Genomic DNA, 20761 nt, shown 5'->3' with positions numbered 1-20761 from the left:
AGTTCGATTTTGGATTAATCGGTTTGGATATTTCGAATTTTCGATTTGAGCCTATAAATTGAGATATTTATTCTTCTTACAAAATGAACATTCAAATTAGGTATTCATGTTAAATTGCTTAAAAAGTTCCTCATTCTTACTGTAATTATCCAAATAAAGTATTTAAGTAATTAAATCATTATCAAGAAAATGCAAGAGAGACATTAGAAGGGTCGATAAGAATTACCAACAATAAAACTATATCCAAATAGAAAATATTCTGATATTAACTTAGTAATTAGTATTGAATATATGAGATAATGTCTAATGGTGGAGTATTGGACTTATTACTATTGATATATGAATAATAGATTAATGTTTTATGAGTAGCATTAAATATAAAATTTAAAGTATAAAATTTTGACTTTCAGACATCTAAAAATCCGAATCCAACTCGAAATCCAAAAAATTCAAAAATTAAATTCAAAATTCAATCCATAATTTGGAAATCCAAACAAAAATTTAGAAAGTTTGAATTTTTGGCTTGGATTTCGGGTTTTCCAAACTATATCCACTTTAAGTGTAACACAAAATTGGACCCTCGACCATTCACATTTTGGACACGCGTCCCCAATAAAGCGAATAACTGTAGTACTAAAGGCAAGCAAAGTTTGTGTCCTGTCAAAAACAATTAAAATAAAAAAACACATGGATAAGCTACATCACTATCTTGTCGAATGGCAAATAGATAAAGCACATATTTCCTAATCTTATACACGTCATTAATTAATCTCTTTCAATTTATATCACAATCCTTTCATTTTGAGAGTTCAAAATATTTGATACTGTTTTTTTCAACAATATTATTGTATGTAACTTTTACAACTTTTAAAAATTCAAATATATCACTTTGAAGATTTTACACAAAGTTTACAAACCACTATTATCACTTTGAAGATTTTATACAATTTTTTGCCTTCAATGTTACAAAATTAAAACTGATAGTTGGTATTTACCAGCTATAATCGATAGTGTTGAGAATTTTCACGAGTTAGCTTACGTGGCAGTTACTTAGAAAATGATGATTATAAATAACACTTACTCCTATAAAATAAGAATGAATTGACAAAGCAAAAAGAAGGCCGAATAGAGTAGGACACACCTGTACTTGTTTTGCTTTGATATTCCGGTCGCTGAACTCCATAAAGTTTCTTTCAAACACTTTAACTCGATCAAGACTAATATTTTAAACATCTCCGATCATGTGTATTGTTCACTCTCCCTGATATGGAGGACACAGCAGATCCACCTAGATAAATAATATACATATCATAATTTACTTTTACAAAAATTTACTGTTTACAAAATCTTCAAATCAATTTATTTTTTCCAAAAAAAAAAAAAAAAAACCTACATCTTTTATTCTCTCTCCACGTATCCAGCTCTATGCCTTTTACCCATCACCACCATTTTCACCCTTGAAAGTTCATAAATTCTCACATGGTGACAAGCTACTTCTTTCACCCTTCAAGGTTGCCTTCTCTATTTAACCTCCTCTTTTTACTCTATTCTTCCCAAATTACAAAAGGTCAAAATCCCCAAATCCACTCAATGTACATATCCAAATTATGCACCAAGAATAATAATTCAACAACTAATTTTGTCGATAGCCGTAAATCTTTAATCTTTAAGGATAGTGAAAAGAAAATATCAAAGAAGAATTTGAATTGCTTAAGGCTATGAAATCTGTGGACAAGAAGGCTTGTAAAGGTCCAATTTATGTTGGTGGTATATTGCCTTTGAGAAGCAAATATGTTGAGCTCGACCCATTCGAGAACTCCAAAAATTCATCCAAAATAGACACCAACAGTTCAAATAATCAGATTTTTCTTTTATTTGTTTTTCCATTTGGACTGAATTGATGGAGAAATAGGGAGAAGAGGAGGCTATTCTTTGTCATAGTGGAGATGATAGTGGCAGCGGCAAAAGAAATGGCTCAAAAACAACTCTGAAATTTAGGAAGGTGGCGGTGATGATGGAAGAGTAGAAGGAGATCGTGGCGGTGGAGATGATGGTGGTGGAACGGGAGAAGGTGGCGATGCGAGCACCAAAATCGAAGAGGCCGGTGGGTTGAAGATGATATGAGTTGTTATAATTTTTTTTCCTTTCTCTTTTTAATTTTTTGTCATTTTTTGATTTAGCCACCATTTCACACTCATTATACGCGTGTATAACAAGCATTTTGTCCACCTCGGTTATATTTATGCCATATCAGCTTGGTCAATGGTCAGTGGTGTTTAAAATATTGATTTTGATCGAGTTCAGGTGTCTGAATAAAATTTTATGGAGTACATGAATCGAGATGTCAAAACAGAACAAGTACGGATGTCTCCTAGGCTATTATGCTAAAAAGAATGATAAATGGTCTGTTCTAACTAATTAGAGTACATTGTATATTTAAATTGATACTATAATTTATTAGAACACCCTCTTTAATATACCCGCAATACCAACCGAGCTGCAATTTAGCCGCCACAACATCAAAGATCATTAAGATGTAGGATGGTGAAATGCGGCTAAAAGTTTTTGCTTCCAATCAATAAAGATTAGTAGTAAAAACATGAAGAGGGAATGGTTGAATATCATTAGAATTGAAGGTACGATGTTTCCTCTATAACCCCAAAAAAAACCTCACAACCCATTTACTCGAGCATTAAAAATGAAGGAAAAATTATATTGTAAAGCCGCTCCTAAAAATAACAACCGGTAAAATATATTTTTTTTGTATATTAATATATAGCATAATACATAATTAGTGTATATTTTAACATATCTGAGTAGCGAATGTAATTATTCTGGCCGACTGGCCAAATGTATAACTTGCCCTAAAATGAATTAAGCCAACTAGTGGCAAGGTGTGTCAGGTACCTTTGCTCTTTCTTTCACTATCAAATATACTTTCAATACTGGTTTTAGCTTGACTTCTCTCCCACCAAAACACTTCAAATTTAAATTCATGACTTCTTTGTCCGCCAGCTATTTATACTATGTTTTCAAATGAAAAAGCTGGTGACGATTAGCAGTTCGTATTATTATACACTTTTCTAAGTGAAGGCAAGGAAATCTTCATAAATAATTAGCCAGAGATCTCATGTTATCGATCAACTGTTATCTTGGCCAGCGCTTACTCTTCCATTATAAGATTTTCTTTTGTGACAATGAAAGACAGCCAGTAGTTTAGATAATGTTCTAAGTTTGAACATAACCTTTCAGTATATTCTTTCAAATGATGCTTTCACTATAAATAATAAGTTTCTCCTTTAAGCATAATTCTACAAATATATTGTAGTTGTTGCTGTAACAAGGGAGAGACCATAATTCTCGGACAAGAAAGCTTTCCTTGGCACTTGCTCTAACTAAACGTTTATAGCTAGGAAGGAACATTAGCCAATCTTAACATTAACCGTGGATGGTAAGTCCAAGCCAGTTATATCTTGACTAATACAAATAGGTAGTGGAGAACCATGGTTCAAATCCCAACAGAGCAAAAAACATTAGGTGAATAATTTTCATTTGCCTGAGCTTCGACGGGCAAAGTTACTTATAGCCTGTTTGGCCAGGCCTTTCCTTCAAAAAAGTACTTTTTTTCAAAGTCGAAGTGTTGACCAAGATTTTAATAGAAGAAAAAGTGCTTTTAAGTAAAAGCGGAAACAGTTTTGGAGAAGCAGAAAAAAATAATCTCTCCGGAAGTACTTTTTTGAAAAGTACTTTTGACAAAAATCCACTTAGAAGCACTTTTTTACAGCTTGGCCAAACACTAATTGCTGCTCAAAAGTGTTTCAAATTTAATTAGCCAAACACAAATTGATTCTCACCAAAAATACTTTTTAGAAAAGCGCTTTTGAGAAAAAACTATTCTCAAAATAAGCTGATTTTAGAAGCTTGGCCAACAGGCTATTAGTACATATGCTAGCGAGAAATAACAAGTACCTGATAGAGATAGAATAGTCGAGGTAAAACTGATCCAAGCACCACCATTGGTTTCAAAAAAATATATACAGACAGATACTTTTGCTAACACATACAATATGATAGGCTATAAGCAAAGCCTATAATCAAGAAACCAAAATTCAAGTCAATCCAAATGAGACAATGAGCAATATTTCATTGTCATTATCTTTATGGTAATCAACTTTCTAAAAGAGATTTTAATAGAACTTGTTAATTTTATATGTACCAACGTAGGGGCCTTTGATATGGAATCTAGATCATGTATACGACTAATTAAGCCACCCGGCACTAACTATTTGTTAAACAAAGAGAGTGTTAATTGTGAAGGGCAGCTATTTGTACCCAAAAAAAAAGTTGGACTCAAATTAAAAATATATCCCCAAGTTGCAACAGCATCAATCATCACTTATCACAATACAAGAGTAACTAAAAGAAGATGCAAAAGGCGCATGTAAACAGTTTACTTAGTACTTTACAGAACTATGTCAAAAGATAACATCCTACAAAAAAAATCAACTAAGAAAAGCATTTTGATGGGAACATTTTGCTACTTAACCAAGCTGCCATCTTAGCTTATACACATACCCAATTCACCACTCCCCCCACCCCCAAAAGGCCACAAGCAAAGTCTATAATCAAGAAACCAATAATCGAGTCAATCTAAATGAGACCATAAGCAAGAACTGACTGTCGTTATCTTTATGCTAATCAACTTCCTAAAGAGAATTTAACAAAGCTTCTTACTTTATCACAAATATGTACCAAAGTAGTGACCTTTGACTCAGAATCAAGATCATGTATGCGGCTTAGCCACCAGGTACTAACTACTAATTAAACAGAGATGGCGTTACCCCAATCCATAACAACTTGCCAAGGACAACATATTTTTTTACAGCCGCCGTGGTGTTCGAACCAGCTTCCGTGCACCTCAATTATGAATTCCATACGGTACTTGCTTGACACCAGCACAAGTGCCAGGTAATGAGAACATTCGTAATTAAGAAAGTATATACAAAAAGCAGTGCAACTAAGAAAAAAAATGGAATCAACTCTATAAGATTTCCCCAAGTACAACATCACAGTTCATACCTAATCTGCATATAGTATCATCCTACATTGTAGTAGTGACATTTCACTCAGTTCTTTACAGAACTATGTCAAAAGATAACACTCCTGAAAAAGAAAAAGAAAAAGAAAAAAACTAAAAAGAGCATTTTGGTGGGCACATTTTGCATCTTACCCATGTAATTAACTAATTCCATGGTTACTTGCTACCTCTCACTAGAACAGGTACCAGGTAATGAAAAAATTTGTAATTAACAAAACTCAAACAAAAAGTATATACAAAAATAAGTACAATTGAAAAAAGTGGAATCAAATTTATAAGATTTCCCCAAAGTACAACATCATACCTAATATCATGTTACTCCCCTACATTTTAGTAACATTTCACTCAGTAGTTACAGAACTATGTCAAAAGAAAACACCCCAAAAAAGAAAAAGAAGATCTACTACTATAAAAAGCACTTTGCTGGGCACATTCTGCATCTTTAGCAAGATGCCTTCTTAGCACATGGATACACCCAATGCACCCCTCCAAAAAGAGTAACTAAAAGAAGATGAATGGAAAATTTAAAAAAGAAAATGAAGTAATAAAATTTTCATCTCCATTTTCAGCTAAAGCCTAAATTTATAGTTGTAGGAACTACTAATCTAATCAAACGGTTCAAAATGGCGCATAGTAACAAGAAGGGCACCTGATCAAACCATTCTCATTACAAGCTGTGCAAGTCCTGAATCCACCTTTCTCACTATAACACTTGTGGGACCCACTGCACTCGTCGCAGAGGATAAATCTATGGCCGTCACACACTTGACACGCGCCGAAGCCCGCCGCCGGAGTCAGCCCTTCGACGTACTTCTTCAGCTCGCCGGCTTCATGCAGCTCCCGAATCTCGTCCGCGCCGCCAATGTACCTCCCGCCGATGAAAACCCTCGGCAGGGGCAGTTTCGTCTTTTCACGTAACCCCAATATCGTCCTCAGCTCCTCCATGAACCCGGCGTCCATCGACACATCTCGCTCGTCAATCGAAACGCGGAAGCTGCGTAAGATTGTTCTCACGGCTTTACAATCGTCAAATGTAGAACGGATTACTCTCAGGCTCGTGAAGTAAATCACAATCTTTTTCTCAGCTCCTGGGATTTGAATCAACGGCTCTGATTTACGGGGAGCTGATTCGGGTACGGGTCGGGTTGAGAGAGCACGGAGGATGGCGTTAACGCGGCGGACACGATGGAAAATATTGGGTTTTTTGGTCGGAGTGGGTGAGTTGTTGCTGGAAAGTGAATCGTCGGAGCAAAGGGTTTGAATATCTTTGAAAGAAGGGCAGGAGAAATTGGGGGAAGAGGGATTGTGAACCCAAATCTTTGATTTGGTTCGAGTTAGCAACATGGTTGAGTTTTCAGAAATCGAGAACCCAACAAGAAAAAACAATGAATTGAGATTGCGTTCTTTTTTTTGTATGTCAGTGTAATTTTGGGTTCTGATCCAATAAGGGTGGAAAATTGAGAGATTGCGGTGTTGGAATTGATTTTGGGAATCAGCTAAAATGGAAGAAAAATATAGGGATAAAAATGGTAGAGTTTGAGGGTTTGGCGTCAGTGTTAAGGAAATAGAGGAGGGATGCGAACGCGGTGTAAGTTGTCAGGGTTGGGGGGTGGGGGGTGTGCCAGAAGAGAGAAGAAAAATGAAATGAGGAGAAAAGATAAAGGAGATTTTTGACAGAAATAAAGATAAAATAAAATGAAGGAGAGGAAAATTCTGATTTGCACGTGTTTGGGTTGACTGAATGGTTTAATAATAATAGTCCGTTTTAAAGAGATTAGCATTATATTTTTATTTAAAATAATTAACATTACAACAATAATAGTGAGATCCCACAAGTCAGGTCTAGGAGGTTTGTGTGTACGCAGACCTTACCCCTACTCTGGAGGAGTAGATAGACTGTTTCCGATAGACTCTCGACACAAGATGTTGGAAAAGAAGGAATTTCTGATTCTTCGATGGTGTTTGACAGAGGAGAGGGTTTGAGTTGAATCTAGGGTTTGGTCAAATTAATTTGTCTGTAAAGACCAAAACTTTTTGTATTGTTTTGATCGTACATGTTTGGCACATGCAGGTTCCAGATTGTTCATATATATGGGTTGGTTTTATCGACTTGGGCCTCCTCAACTCAGCTCATGTCACTCTTTTGAGCCTTTTATCCGTCTGCCCATTATGAAGCCCAATAGAAGGGAATAGAAGAAAGATAACATTTGTAAATATTATTCTTTGTTTGTTATAGAATAGCCAATACAATAAGGACACATAGGATAGTTAGTTATGCACATATTTTTTTCTATTTGTATTTATACACAGTTCGTGTACAATGAAAGACACACAATCAGTACAGAAAAGGAAAATTCTCTGAATTTATTCTTCTATCTCGTCATGGTATCAGAGCATATTTGATTTGCTATAAATTCAAACTACATAATTTTCCTTTTCTTTCTTTCTCACTATAATGGCAACTGAAAATCAGCCCATCGATGTATTAAGTTCTTCCACACCTGCTGCTGGAGTTTCTATAGCAGCAGGAATTACTGTTTTTGGTGTTGTTGATTCAGCACATCATTATTACCTACATCCTTCATATTATTCTGGCATGAACCTCGTTTCTTTTATGTTTGATGGCAGAGGTTATGGAGGATGGAGAAGAGCAGTAGTAATAGCCATGTCTGCTAAGAACAAGCTAGGATTCATTGATGGATCCCTAGTTATTCCTGCTGCTGATTCAGGGCTTCAAAGAGCTTGGGCACGCTGCAATGATATGGTCCTTTCTTGGCTTCTCAACTCACTCTCCAAAGAAATAGCAGAAAGTGTGTTGTATTCACAAAGTACAAAAGACCTTTGGGCTGACCTGGAAGACAGATTTGGTCAGACAAATGGTGCTAAACTCTTCTAGCTGCAAAAAGAACTAAGTGATGTAGTGCAGGGAAGCTCTAGTGTTACAACTTATTTCACTAAGGTGAAGAGCTTATGGGATGAGCTTGATGCTCTTAACACCTTTTCTTCTTGTGTATGTGATTGTGATTGTGGAGCTAAGATAAAGAACCACAAAGCTCATCAAGATGAAAGACTACTGCAATTTCTTATGGGGTTAAATGAGTGTTTCATAGGAGTGAGAAGTAACATTTTGTTATCTTCTCCTCTACCTACTATTGGACAGGCATACTCCTTAGTGATCCAAGATGAAAGGCAGAGAGAAATTCATGCTTCCCGTGCTTATCAAGGAAACTTTGCTTCTTTTATTACTGCTAATCAGCCAGGAGGAGGGAAAAGACACTGTCACAACCCAAAATCCACTATAGGTCGTGATGGCGCCTAATGTTGCTGTCAGGCAAGCCAACAGTGATTGATCAATTTGATTACTCATTTTATTACTTTCAAAATCGTAAATTTTAATAAGAAAATTTATACTTTTAAATCCACGGGGACGTACAAAATTAGTGGTTTATAACAGAAATAAAAGGTGATGATAATATACAAAATCTTAAGCATCAACTAGTGCATCCCAAAATCAGGTGTCACAAGTCCATGAGCCTTTACTAAGGAGTACAATAATAATACAACATATGTCTAGAATGTAAATGAGAAATGATAAAATAAATAGTATGCTGGTCACTCTGTAGACTGCGATGCGTAGCCTGGAATGCAGCTCACATAAATTCTCCTCAACAGTCGCGCCTACGTGCTAAGATAATCACAAAATGAACCTGTCATATCCTGCACATTTAGTGCAGAAATGCAGCATGAGTACGTAAATCAACGTGTATCCAATAAGTATCTGCCTAACCCCGGAGAAGTAATGACGAGGGATCGACATCGACACTTACTAGAAGTCCAATAAAATAATATGATAAATCATAAGCAGATATGAAGCACAACAATAATAGTGGGGTAAAAATGTAAGTTACATAACCTTCCAAAAAGTTTCTTTTTAAAGATATAGATTTCTCGATCTCATATTCTATTTCAACAGCTCAGATGTATCAAGTGCCAGTATCGAACGGATAAGGAAATACCATATACATTGTCGGGCATCAGTGGAAGGACAAATCTCATGAATATTCGGTCTGCTAGTGATATAACGCACGATTATGCCGAGGTCGTTCGACCCGATCTAGATTAATGTGTACACAGCCGAGGGTCGAGCGGCACAAACCATAGATGCATCTATTATACTGCCGAGGTGTTCGGCCCGCTCCACAAGAAAGGAAGAAAATTATCGAATTACGAGACACGTGCTTACAATACAGTACATGGGCACAATAATAAATATACCCCTTTACATTTATCAAATATCTTGGCAACAACTCAAGGTGATAAAGCTCGGCCTAATATATTTATATGTCTCTAAATCAATTTCAGTTAAAAATTTTAATTAATTAAGCTAGCAAAAATGAGTCCAAACAATTCAAATATTACATGATAAAGTCCTAAGTCTACCCGGACATAAACATGTTTTAGCTACGTACGAACTCTCGTCACTCCGTTCATACGTAGCACCCACAACTAGTTGCACATAACAATAAATATCACTTAGGAGATAGTTTCCCCCTCACAAGGTTAGACAGGAGACTTACCTCGCTCCTAAGTTCCATAACCGGCTCCAACGCCACTCTAACACTCAACTCCAAGCCAAACGTTCCAAAACTAGTCAAACAGCGTGCAAATAAATCAAAATATACTCCAATGCTTACAATTTAACAAGTTATAACAATTCCCAACTCCGCTCGAAAAGTCAATAAAATCAACCCTCGGGCCCACGTGCCCGCATTCCGAAATTTTTCTAAGATAAACTTTACCCATAACATCACAAATCCAAAATATGATTTATTTCCAATTCCATGTCCAATTTTCGTGGTAAAATCTAAAAATACCAAATTTCTAGATTTTCTCTTAAATTCCCATAATTTCCACAATTTTCCATGTTTAAATTCACATATAATCCATGTATTTCACTAATATTAGGTGGGAATTACTTATCTTGTAATGGTTGATGAAAATCTCCCCTTGAAGCCCTCCAAATATCGCCTAAGCCAAGAGAGAATGAAAGAAAATGGGTCAAATCCCGTATAAAAATCAAGTCTGCCCAGCGCCCGCGGAATAATAGCCGCTTCTGCGGCTCCGCACCTGCGAACATTCCCATCACAGGTGCGGTTCCCACTAACCCAACCAAGTCTGCTTCTGCGGACAAAATATCCGCTCTTGCAGTCTTGCTTATGCGGAGCACTGACCGCTCCTGCGGTCCAGCATCAAAGGCCAGATTCCGCATCTGCGGTGCCTCCTCCGCTTCTGCGCGCCCAAACTACGCACCTGCGGCCCTTTCCCCATATGGCCTCCTTCACTTCTGCGACGACCTCCTTCCCACCTGCGTGTCCGCACCTGCGGTCAAACCCATTGCAGGTGCGATGAGACCAGACTTCAACAGTCTTCAGCATTTCCTCAAATCCAAATTTCGATCTGATTTCAATCTATTTCAAAACCGAGGTCCCCGGGACCCCATCCGAATATACCAACACATCCCAAATCATGATACGAACTTAGTCAAAGCCTCAAATCATGTCGAATAACATCAAATTAGGAATCGACAACCAAAACCTTTCTTTAAATCTTTCAAACATTCAAACTTCGCCGAACGCGTCCGAATTATACTTAAACATTCCGGAATGACCAAACTTTATGCACAAGTCACAATACAAACCTATTCCAAGGCTTGGAATCCCAAACAGACATCGATAACATCAAAATCCACATCAAATCAAACTTAAAAAATTCTTAGACTTTCAAAATGCCAACTTTCCATAATAAGCGCTGAAATACTCCCGGACCACACGATACTCAATACGAACATACGCCAAAGTCCGAAATCATCATACGAACCTATTGGAACCTTCAAATACCGATTCTGAGGTCGTTTACAAAATTCAAACCTTAGTGAATTCTTCCAACTTAAAGCTTTCGAAATTAGAATTTTCCATCTGAATCAACTCTCAACTTCCCAAAATTTGATTCCGACTACGTGTACAAGTCATAATACCTAAAGTGAAGCTACTCATGGCCTCAAACCACTGAATGATATGCTAGAGATCAAAACGACCTGTCGGGTCGTTACATTCTACCCCAGTTAATCATACGTTCGTCCTCGAACGTGCTAAGGACTGCTCCGGAATTGTCCAAAATCCTTGTTTAACACCTCGTGTACCTACCCGTGCCACCACCACCCATGTGAGCACGTTAGCTCAAGCCAGACTGAAGATCTTTCCTATAACCTTAGCTAACAAGCTTCAGAACCAAATTTTGACATCCGAAATTTTCCATGAGACCCGATTCTAATGCTCATGACCATGCTCCTCCGCTAAAATCACACTATGTACCATATAATTTGCTTGACCATAATAACATCCTCCGACCATAATAACTGCCATTTCACGAATCCGGTGCCCGTAATACCCATCATAACACATATAAGCCCTGATCTAACTCTCGCAATACTGCCACGACGGAAGATATGTGTATAAACTAATAACTACCTGCCGAATCAACAAATCATGGAGTCTCTCCTCCTGACAGAACCATTACCTCATTCTGACTGAATAACAATATTTGCTCTTTAATGTACCTTATATAAAACTGATTGCACTAATTTCAGGTCCAATAGTCTCGTCTCACCCAGTACAAGCTGCTCAGGCAATAAACCACCTCAAACACTGACCCAGATCTCATATGACGTCGTCAATGTGCCGACAAGCTACAACTTGAATATGACACATAATGGAGAACGAACTCTGGAAAAAGAACTACCCGACCCACGTAACGGATAAAACAGCCGAAGAGATGCTATGAACCTTTCTCAGAGAATGAGAAACAAATACACAAAAATAAGTATGTGGGACCATACTGAACATCTCACTGTTGCGGCGTGCAATCTGATCCAACTATGACATTGTTGCGGCATGCAACCCGATCCAAACATGACACTGTTGCGGTGTGCAACCCGATCCACACAACATACCCGCGGTGGCGTGCCACCCGATCCAAACAATATACCTATGGCGGCGTGCCACCCGACCCGCATATAACAATCAAGAAGAAAACACACATCAAGCCGTAATGCTTATATTTGTGAAATGCCTGAATATCTACCAGAAGCACGCCAAGTGCATAATACAAATCCTGGGAAGACGGATAGTGCCATACGCTATGAAACCCAATCACAACTAAGGTACGATAAATGACATGCATCTCGAGAGTCATCCTGCTCATATAACACCACAAGCTATACGGGACCTCAACACATGTGCGAATAATCAAGTCGTCTCACAACCCACATGGCACAATAGAGATTACACGGAATAGCTGATGACGGGAATAACATCCAATGCCCGACGACTCCTCCGTAAGCAATGCTATGACGAATGAATACACCCGACCTGACGTAGAGCACACATTCACATTAGACCTACCAACGGACCTCAAACCAATTCTGATCATACTATCTTAGGTCAATAACCTTCCAAGGATCCACAATGGCCCTATTCATGACACACACGAGAAACCGTCCACTCTAGACCAAACTCCCACAGTTCACAACCAAAGGAATAGAGCGCCTTCCAGGAATAAACTCTCACATCAACGATAGTACCAAAAATCTCTATACTTGGTTTAAATCTTTAACAATCAAATGACTAATATGTCACACTCATACAAACCTCCCCGTAGGATACACTCCCACGACCTTCCGCCCAGGTAGCAAAGTTCGCACATTCATACCACCAATCATTCTAATTCTGTAAAGCAAATCAAGGATCTACAAATCAATACACAAAGCCTCTTACACAGAACACCGTTCTCAGGTTACTTTGAACATCTGAATTCTCCCCTGCTCATCCGAGCTCGTGACATTCTTGTTAACACCGAACCGCAACCTTGATCCTCAGCTTTCAAATTCCCATGCTGCTCACTGCACCTATCATGACGCTACGCGAGAATACAAGAATTCATCATAACCCCTGAACTACTAGTAGAATAAACACTTCATTGGCTAGAAATCTTTCACTTAGCTCATTTCAGAAGAACCAATGCAACATGCAACTAAATTCCCAAACCGCCGAAAATACAAACCTCAAGTCGTGATCTAAACCGCCATGACTCTTCTGGAATCCATTTACACCAGAAGGCCATTTGAATCAAATACCTACCAGATCAATCAATTTATGGTGGTTGTCGAGCCCGCACGTACAACCACAAACCACATGTATAACTTCACACTCTGCTATAAAAATCCTAGTCTCCAGCCACATAACGAACCCATTAGAACCACTGTTGAGCGTCACCCACTCTTACTTGGTCCCGAATATAAGCCAAACTCTAGTGCATTGTCAGCACACGAACACTCCCAAAGAAGCAACCAGATGAATAATATTTCCTTGTACATCACATCTACCAGAAGCTTAAACTCTGAGTTTCCCTAAAATCTGCGCATGAATCGATAAGGCGAAATATATCACATATTCATCAAATCCTTTGCTCGAATTACCCCCGATGCTTTCTTTTCTTAGTCATAAATAATCCACCAATGCACTAATAACCAGAAGCTGCACAAGCAGACAACCACGCGATCCAATCGTAGATGGTGGGCTCCCCCACTTACCTCTAAGTTACAATCACATAAATTTAGAACCCACAAAGATTCCTCTTTCTCAATCACCATGATCTCACACCGTTAACCCGCCAAATTCTCGAAACCTCTTGTTAAACTTTTCATAAAACATCCCGAATTATCAGCCATAATTACATGTTCGGCCTCCCGTTGGATAGTAAGTAGAACTCTTCGTAAGAACTTCATCAAATTCACGCAACCGCTAACCTGCTCACATGAGATAACCCACTTGTGGAATTCCATACCGACATCTGCCAAAGACGCTGCACGAGGTACAACTACCATGAAATCAGTAAGCCATCCTGAGCTCATGCTCGCCCACCAGTTGTACAAGTCTGTTCATTCCCCATTGACATCAACTGAAAGTCTGACAATCCATCCCAAACTCGGAGTCACGTTTCACACCTCTTCATTTCCCAAATGAAATGCATAGGCTTAGTCATTATCCAACATGATTCCCAAATTGCTCTAAACTTTCCTCAAGGAAAGTGGCTTTCCTACCGTAGAATCCATATGCTACTTTGCCCTCTCATTTCGGTTAAACCACCTCCACTAAGCAACTTATCGACGCCTGCTCTTCATACTTGACCTGCTAGTAATTTGACTACCGCAAGACACCTCCCGCCATGTCCTTACTCATCTTTCGCTGCCCAAATGTTGGCTCAAATCAAAATCTTTCTCTATAGCACATGAACTAATAAATTGCTACCAAATCTAAGCCTCCTCGAAGATCATTTTTCTCGAGCCATCAACTTTAGAAGCACCGGTTCGATTCTGAAATCGCTACACACTGCCATCTCTGACAACCGCTTCTTAGACACTATTTCACCGCACCCTACCCCGAAGGCAAATCAACGAAGACAATAACACCGGCGAGCCTTAATATATTCAAACAAAGACGATGACACCACATCACAAATGCAAATTCCACCACGCTTGAAAATATTAAGACTCGTTACTCCATCAATCAAAACCTGAACATCCATAGTCCGATTGCCTTTCCTTCGCTGGAATTAGATGTCGAACCTTTAAACCATGAACTGAGAAATACTCCTTTCGAGTCATTCATTGCTGCGATCCATAAATAAGCACCCTACCATACACCAACACTGTAAGATAACAATGCATGAACATCATAGCAACCTGTACATAGCCTCAAAACCATAGAAAATACAGATACTGAGCCGAAATGACAGAACATCCTTCCGCAAGGCGACAATAATATCCCGCCTGAACACCCATGGAAAAATATCCTGCACCACGTCTGCAGTACCACCATAACTCCTCGACGCCCAATTGATAACAAGCGCTTCACGTCGCATAAGATTGAGTAGGAAGGAAATAAAGGCATAAGCCTTAAAGGAATCAAACAGCACGATGAGGAATCAAGAAGGTAAGTTCTCCTAACAACCTTGTATCCTCTCGAAGATAAGTACAGACGTCACCATACTGATCCGCAAGACTCTACTAGACTTTCTCATGACTCGTGAGACCCAAGTGAACCTAGAGTTTTGATACCAAGCTGTCACGACCTAAAATCCACTATAGGTCGTGATGGCGCCTAACGTCGCCGTCAGGCAAGCCAACGGTGATTGATCACTTTGATTACTCATTTTATTACTTTCGAAATCATAAATTTTAATAAGAAAATTTATACTTTTAAATCCACGGGTGCGTACAAAAATAATAGTTTATAACAGAAATAAAAAGAGATGATAATATACAGAACCGTAAGCAACAACTAGTACATCTCAAAACCCAGTGTCACAAGTGCATGGGCCTTTATTAAGGAGTACAATAATAATACAACATATGTCTAGAATGTAAATGAGAAAGGAAAAAATAAATAGTACGATAGTGATTCTGTAGACTGCGATGCGTAGCCTGGAATGCAGGTCACATAAAGTCTCCTCAATAATTGCGCCTAGGCGCCAAGATAATTACCAAATGAACCTATCATATCCTGCACATTTAGTGCAGAAGTGCAGCATGAATACGTAAATCAACGCATACCTAGTAAGTATCTAGTCTAACCCCAGAGAAGTGGTGACGAGGGGTCGATATCGACACTTACTAAAGGTCCAATAAAGCAATATGATAAATCATAAGCAGATATAAAGCACAACAATAATAGTGTGGTAAAATTGTAAGTTACATAACCTTCCAAAAAGTTTCTTTTAAAGATATAGATTTCTCAATCTCATATTCTATCTCAACAACTCAGATGTATCAAGTGCCAGTATCGAACGGATAAGGAAATACCATATACATTACCGGGCATCAGTGCAAGGACAAATCTCGTGAATATTCGGTCTGCTTGCGATATAACACACGATTATGCCGAGGTCATTCGGCCCGATCCAGAATAATATGTACACTATCGAGGGTTGAGCGGCACGAACCATAGATGCATCTATTATACTACCGAAGCGTTCAGCCCGCTCCACAAGAAAGGAAGAAAATTATCGAATTATGACACACATGCTTACAACACAGTACATGGGCACGATAATAAATATACCCCTTTACATTTATCAAATATCTTGGCAACAACTCAAGGTGATAAAGCTCAGCCTAATATATTTATATGTTTTTAAATCAATTTAAGTTAAAAATTTCAATTAATTAAGCTAGCAAAAATTAGTCCAAGCAATTCAAATATTACATGATAAAGTCCTAAGTCTACCCAGACATAAACATGCTTTAGCTACGTACGGACTCTCGTCACCGCGTACGTACGTAGCACCCACAACTAGTTTTACATAACAATAAATATCACTTAGGGGTAGTTTCCCCCTTACAAGGTTAGACAAGAGACTTACCTCGCTCCGAAGTTCTATAACCGGCTCCAACGCCACTCTAACACTCAACTCCAAGCCAAACGTTCTGAAACTAGTCAAACAACGTGTAAATAAATCAAAATATACTCCAATGCTTACAATTTAACAATTTATAACAATTCCCAACTCCGCCCGAAAAGTCTATAAAATCAACTCTCGGGACCACATGCCCGTATTCCAAAATTTTTCGAAGATAAACTTTACCCATAATATTACGAACCCAAATATATGATTTTTCCCCAATTCCATGTCTATATTTCGTGGTGAAATCCCAAAATACCAAATTCCTTGATTTTCTCTTAAAATCCCACAATTTTCATAATTTTCCATGTTTAAATCCATGTATTTCACGAACATTAGGTGTGAATTACTTACCTTGTAATAGTTGATGAAAATCTCCCCTTGAAGCTCTCCAAATATCGCCCAAGCCAAGAGAGAATGAAAGAAAATGGGCCAAATCCCATATCAAAATGAAGTCTGCCCATCGCTGCCTCACACCTGCAGAACAGTAGCCGCTTATGCGGCTCCGCACCTTCGAAAATTTCCATCGCAGGTGCGGTTCCCACTAACCCAGCCAAGTCTGCTTCTGCGGATAAAATATCCGCTCCTGCGGTCTTGCTACTGCGGAGCACTGAACGCTCCTGCGGTCCAGCATCAAAGGCCAGATTCTGCATCTGCGATGCCTCCTCCGCTTCTGCGAATGCGCATTTGCGCGCCCAAGCTCCACACCTGCAGCCCTTCGCCCAACTGGCCTCCTTTCGCACCTGGGTGTCCGCACCCACAGTCAAACCCATCGCAGGTGCAATGACACCAGACTTCAGCAGTCTTCAGTATTTCCTCATATCCAAATTCCGATCCGATTTCAATCTGTTTCCAACCCGAGGCCCCCGGGACCCCATCCGAACATACCAACACATCCCAAATCATGATACGAACTTAGTCGAAGCCTCAAATTGTATCAAACAATATCAAAATTATGAATCGACAACCGAAACCTTTCTTTAAATCATTCAAACATTCAAACTTCGCAGAACGTGTCCGAATTATACTTAAATATTCCAGAATGACGCCAAACTGTACACACAAGTCACAAATCACAATACAAACCTTTTTCAATGCTTGGAATCCCAAATGGGCATCGATAACATCAAAATCCATATCAAGTCAAACTTAAGAAATTCTTAGACTTTCAAAATTCCAACTTTCCATAATAAGCGCCGAAATACTCCCGGACCACCCGATACTCAATCCGAACATACGCTCAAGTCTGAAATTATCATACGAACCTATTGAAACCTTCAAATCTCGATTCCAAGGTCATTTACTCAAAAGTCAAAACTTAGTCAATTCTTCCAACTTAAAGTTTCCGAAATTAGAATTATCCATCCGAATCAACTCTGAACTTCCCAAAATTTGATTCCAAATACGTGTACAAGTCATAATACCTGAAGTGAAGCTACTCAAGGCCTCAAACTGCTGAACGATATGCTAGAGCTCAAAATGACCGGTCGGGTCATTACATATACAATGAACACAAAGGTTAAAAGGGTGTGATTGATTTTAAGAAGAGTTTAACCATTTGTGCCTACTGTAAGAATCCAGGACACACTATAGACAAGTGTTACAGGATCCATGATTTTCCAACAGACTTTAAGTTCACAAGACAGAAGAAGTTCCAAGGACCAATACAAGCAAATAATGTTCTTAATGCAGTTGATAAAAATGAGCAGGCAATCAGTGTTTTAGAGACAAAATCACTCACCCAAGAGAATGTAGCTCAGCTACTTCATCTTCTTCAGCAAGTTATGCTTGGACAACAGATGGCAGGGACTTCATCTGATGCTTTTGCAAATGCTAATTGTGCTGGTATACCTTCCTTCTTTAATTCTCCTGCTTGTTTCATTGAAATCAGTAGTCAGTCTTGGATAATAGATAGTGGAGCCTCAGAACATATGTCCTACAACAAGAAATTCTTTTAGGTCCTTAAACCTTTAGTCAAGCCTAGAATTGTTAACTTGCTAAATTCTCAAAACGTTCTAGTAACTCATTATGGTTCATTCACTCTGTTTTCTAATCTAATACTACAAAATGTCATGTATACTTCTTTCAAATATAATCTTTTATATGTTCACAAGTTGTGTAAACAGTTAAAACACCCACTCTTTTTTACTTCCTCTTCATGTTTTCTGTAAGGCCCTTCACTGAAGAACCCTCTGGAGATTGGTAAGGAGAAGGCATGACTCTACATCCTTCAATCAAGGCCAACAACAGCCATTCCCAGAATTTTATCCAAGTCTAGCAATAGTTTTCTTTCTAGCCGGAAGCTTAATCTAGGACAATATGTATCTATTTTACATTCCTATTTTAGTTCTATTTTCAATGTTAAAGATAAGCTATGGTACTATAGATTAGGCCATATGCTTTTTAGTAATATGAGAAAAATTTCTACTATTCTTGTTTCTGTTCCATCCAAGTCTTCTGCTCCTTATGTTATTTGTCCTATGGCAAGGCAATCTAGACTTCCATTTCCCACAAGCATCATTACCACAAAGAACATTTTTGAATTAATTCATATTATTATATGGGGCCCTTATAATAAACCTACTTATGATGGCTTTAAGTATTTCCTAACTATTGTGGATGACTATAGTAGAGGTACATGGACCTACTTACTCAACAACAAATCAAATGCTTTTTCAGTCTTAAAATCATTCTTGGCTATGGTAGAAAGACAGTTTCATACAAAATTTAAGGCCATTAGATTAGATAATGCTTTTGAGTTAGAGAGTGGGACTGCCCAGTCAGAATATTTTCTTGCCCAGAGGATTATACATCAGACTACATGTACTGCTTACCCACAACAAAATGAAGTTGTGGAGAGAAAACATAAGCATTTGTTGGAAACCTCTAGAGCCCTACTTTTTCAGTCTAATTTACCTATTTCTTACTGGGTTGATTGTATTTTAACAGCAACTTATCTCATTAATAGATTTTCCTCAAGGGTTCTTCATTTTAAAACACCTTATGAGGTTCTTTTTCATTCTAAACCTGATTACACAAAGCTAAATATTTTGGATGTCTATGTTTTGTCTGTACCCTTTCTATCCATAGAACAAAGTTTCAACCCAGGACAATCCCATGTGTATTTATGGGCTATCCACATGGTAAAAGAGATTACAAAGTCTTGGATCTCAAAACTTTGAAAACTCTTATATCCAGAGATGTTATTTTTCATGAGGAAGTTTTTCCTTTCTCTTCTAAACTACCTCAACATTCTCCTGATTCTTTTCTGCCTCTGTCACCCATACCTAATTCCACCACTACTGTGTTTGACTAAATCCCATAAGTACAACCCACACCACCTACTAGTGATAATGCCGACCTCATCTCCCCTGCATCCAACTTTGACCCTATCTCTCTTTCTACCATCCCTTTTTTCTCCTACTCCTACTCCCTCACTCACATCTTACCATATTTAGCATTTTCCTATTCCTACTGCCTCACTTTCTCTTGTTCCTACTACCTCACCTTCTCTATCTGAACCTATGATAGACGATTTGATAAAAAAATCATCTATACCCCATAACCCTCCAGTTTATCTCAAAGATTATATCTGCAATGTTATTCAACTTACAGATGTGAGTACTACCTGTTTCTTCTCCCCTGTTATACTACCTAGTTTTTCTTTCTTTGGTCTTTCCACTTCCAATTAGAATTTACTAAATTCCCTGTCTAGTATTCAAGAGCCTACCAGCTACAGTCAAGCAACACATCACCCAGGTTGGCAGGAAGCCATGAAAAAAGAAATTGAAGCTCTTGAACAGAATCGAACCTGGGAAGTAGTGGAACTACCCCTGGTAGAAAAGCACTACCTTGCAAGTGGGTGTATAAGGTTAAACACCATTTTGATGGTAGTGTGGAAAGACTAAAGGCTCGACTAGTAGTAAGAGGAGATATTCAAAGGGAAGGAGTGAATTTTACTGAAACCTTTTTAGCAATGGTGAAAATGACTACAATTAGATGTATTCTTGCTACAGTTGTAAAAAAGGGATGGGGGATCTACCAATTAGATGTTAATAACGCATTTTTACATGATGATATTAATGAAAAGGTTTATATTAAGTTCCCTGTTGGTTTTTCACCTTCTTCTCCTACTCAAGTTTGTTG

At 38.3% G+C, this 20761-nt stretch overlaps 1 protein-coding gene across 1 annotated transcript; it reads right to left on the bottom strand.

Moving 5' to 3' along the window:
- Nucleotides 1-5331: 5331 nt before the first annotated feature.
- Nucleotides 5332-6717, bottom strand: LOC142176637 (uncharacterized protein At5g39865-like). Its single transcript, XM_075244703.1, has one exon. The coding sequence runs from the start codon at nt 6440-6442 to the stop codon at nt 5717-5719; it is 726 nt and encodes a 241-aa protein (XP_075100804.1). The 5' UTR covers nt 6443-6717; the 3' UTR covers nt 5332-5716.
- Nucleotides 6718-20761: the final 14044 nt, after the last annotated feature.

This window comes from Nicotiana tabacum, chromosome 22 (genome assembly GCF_000715075.1).
Source record: "Nicotiana tabacum cultivar K326 chromosome 22, ASM71507v2, whole genome shotgun sequence".
In the NCBI taxonomy this organism is placed as follows: Eukaryota; Viridiplantae; Streptophyta; class Magnoliopsida; order Solanales; family Solanaceae; genus Nicotiana; species Nicotiana tabacum.
Note: the sequence above shows the minus strand (reverse complement) of the source record. Positions and strands in the feature narration are given on the sequence as shown.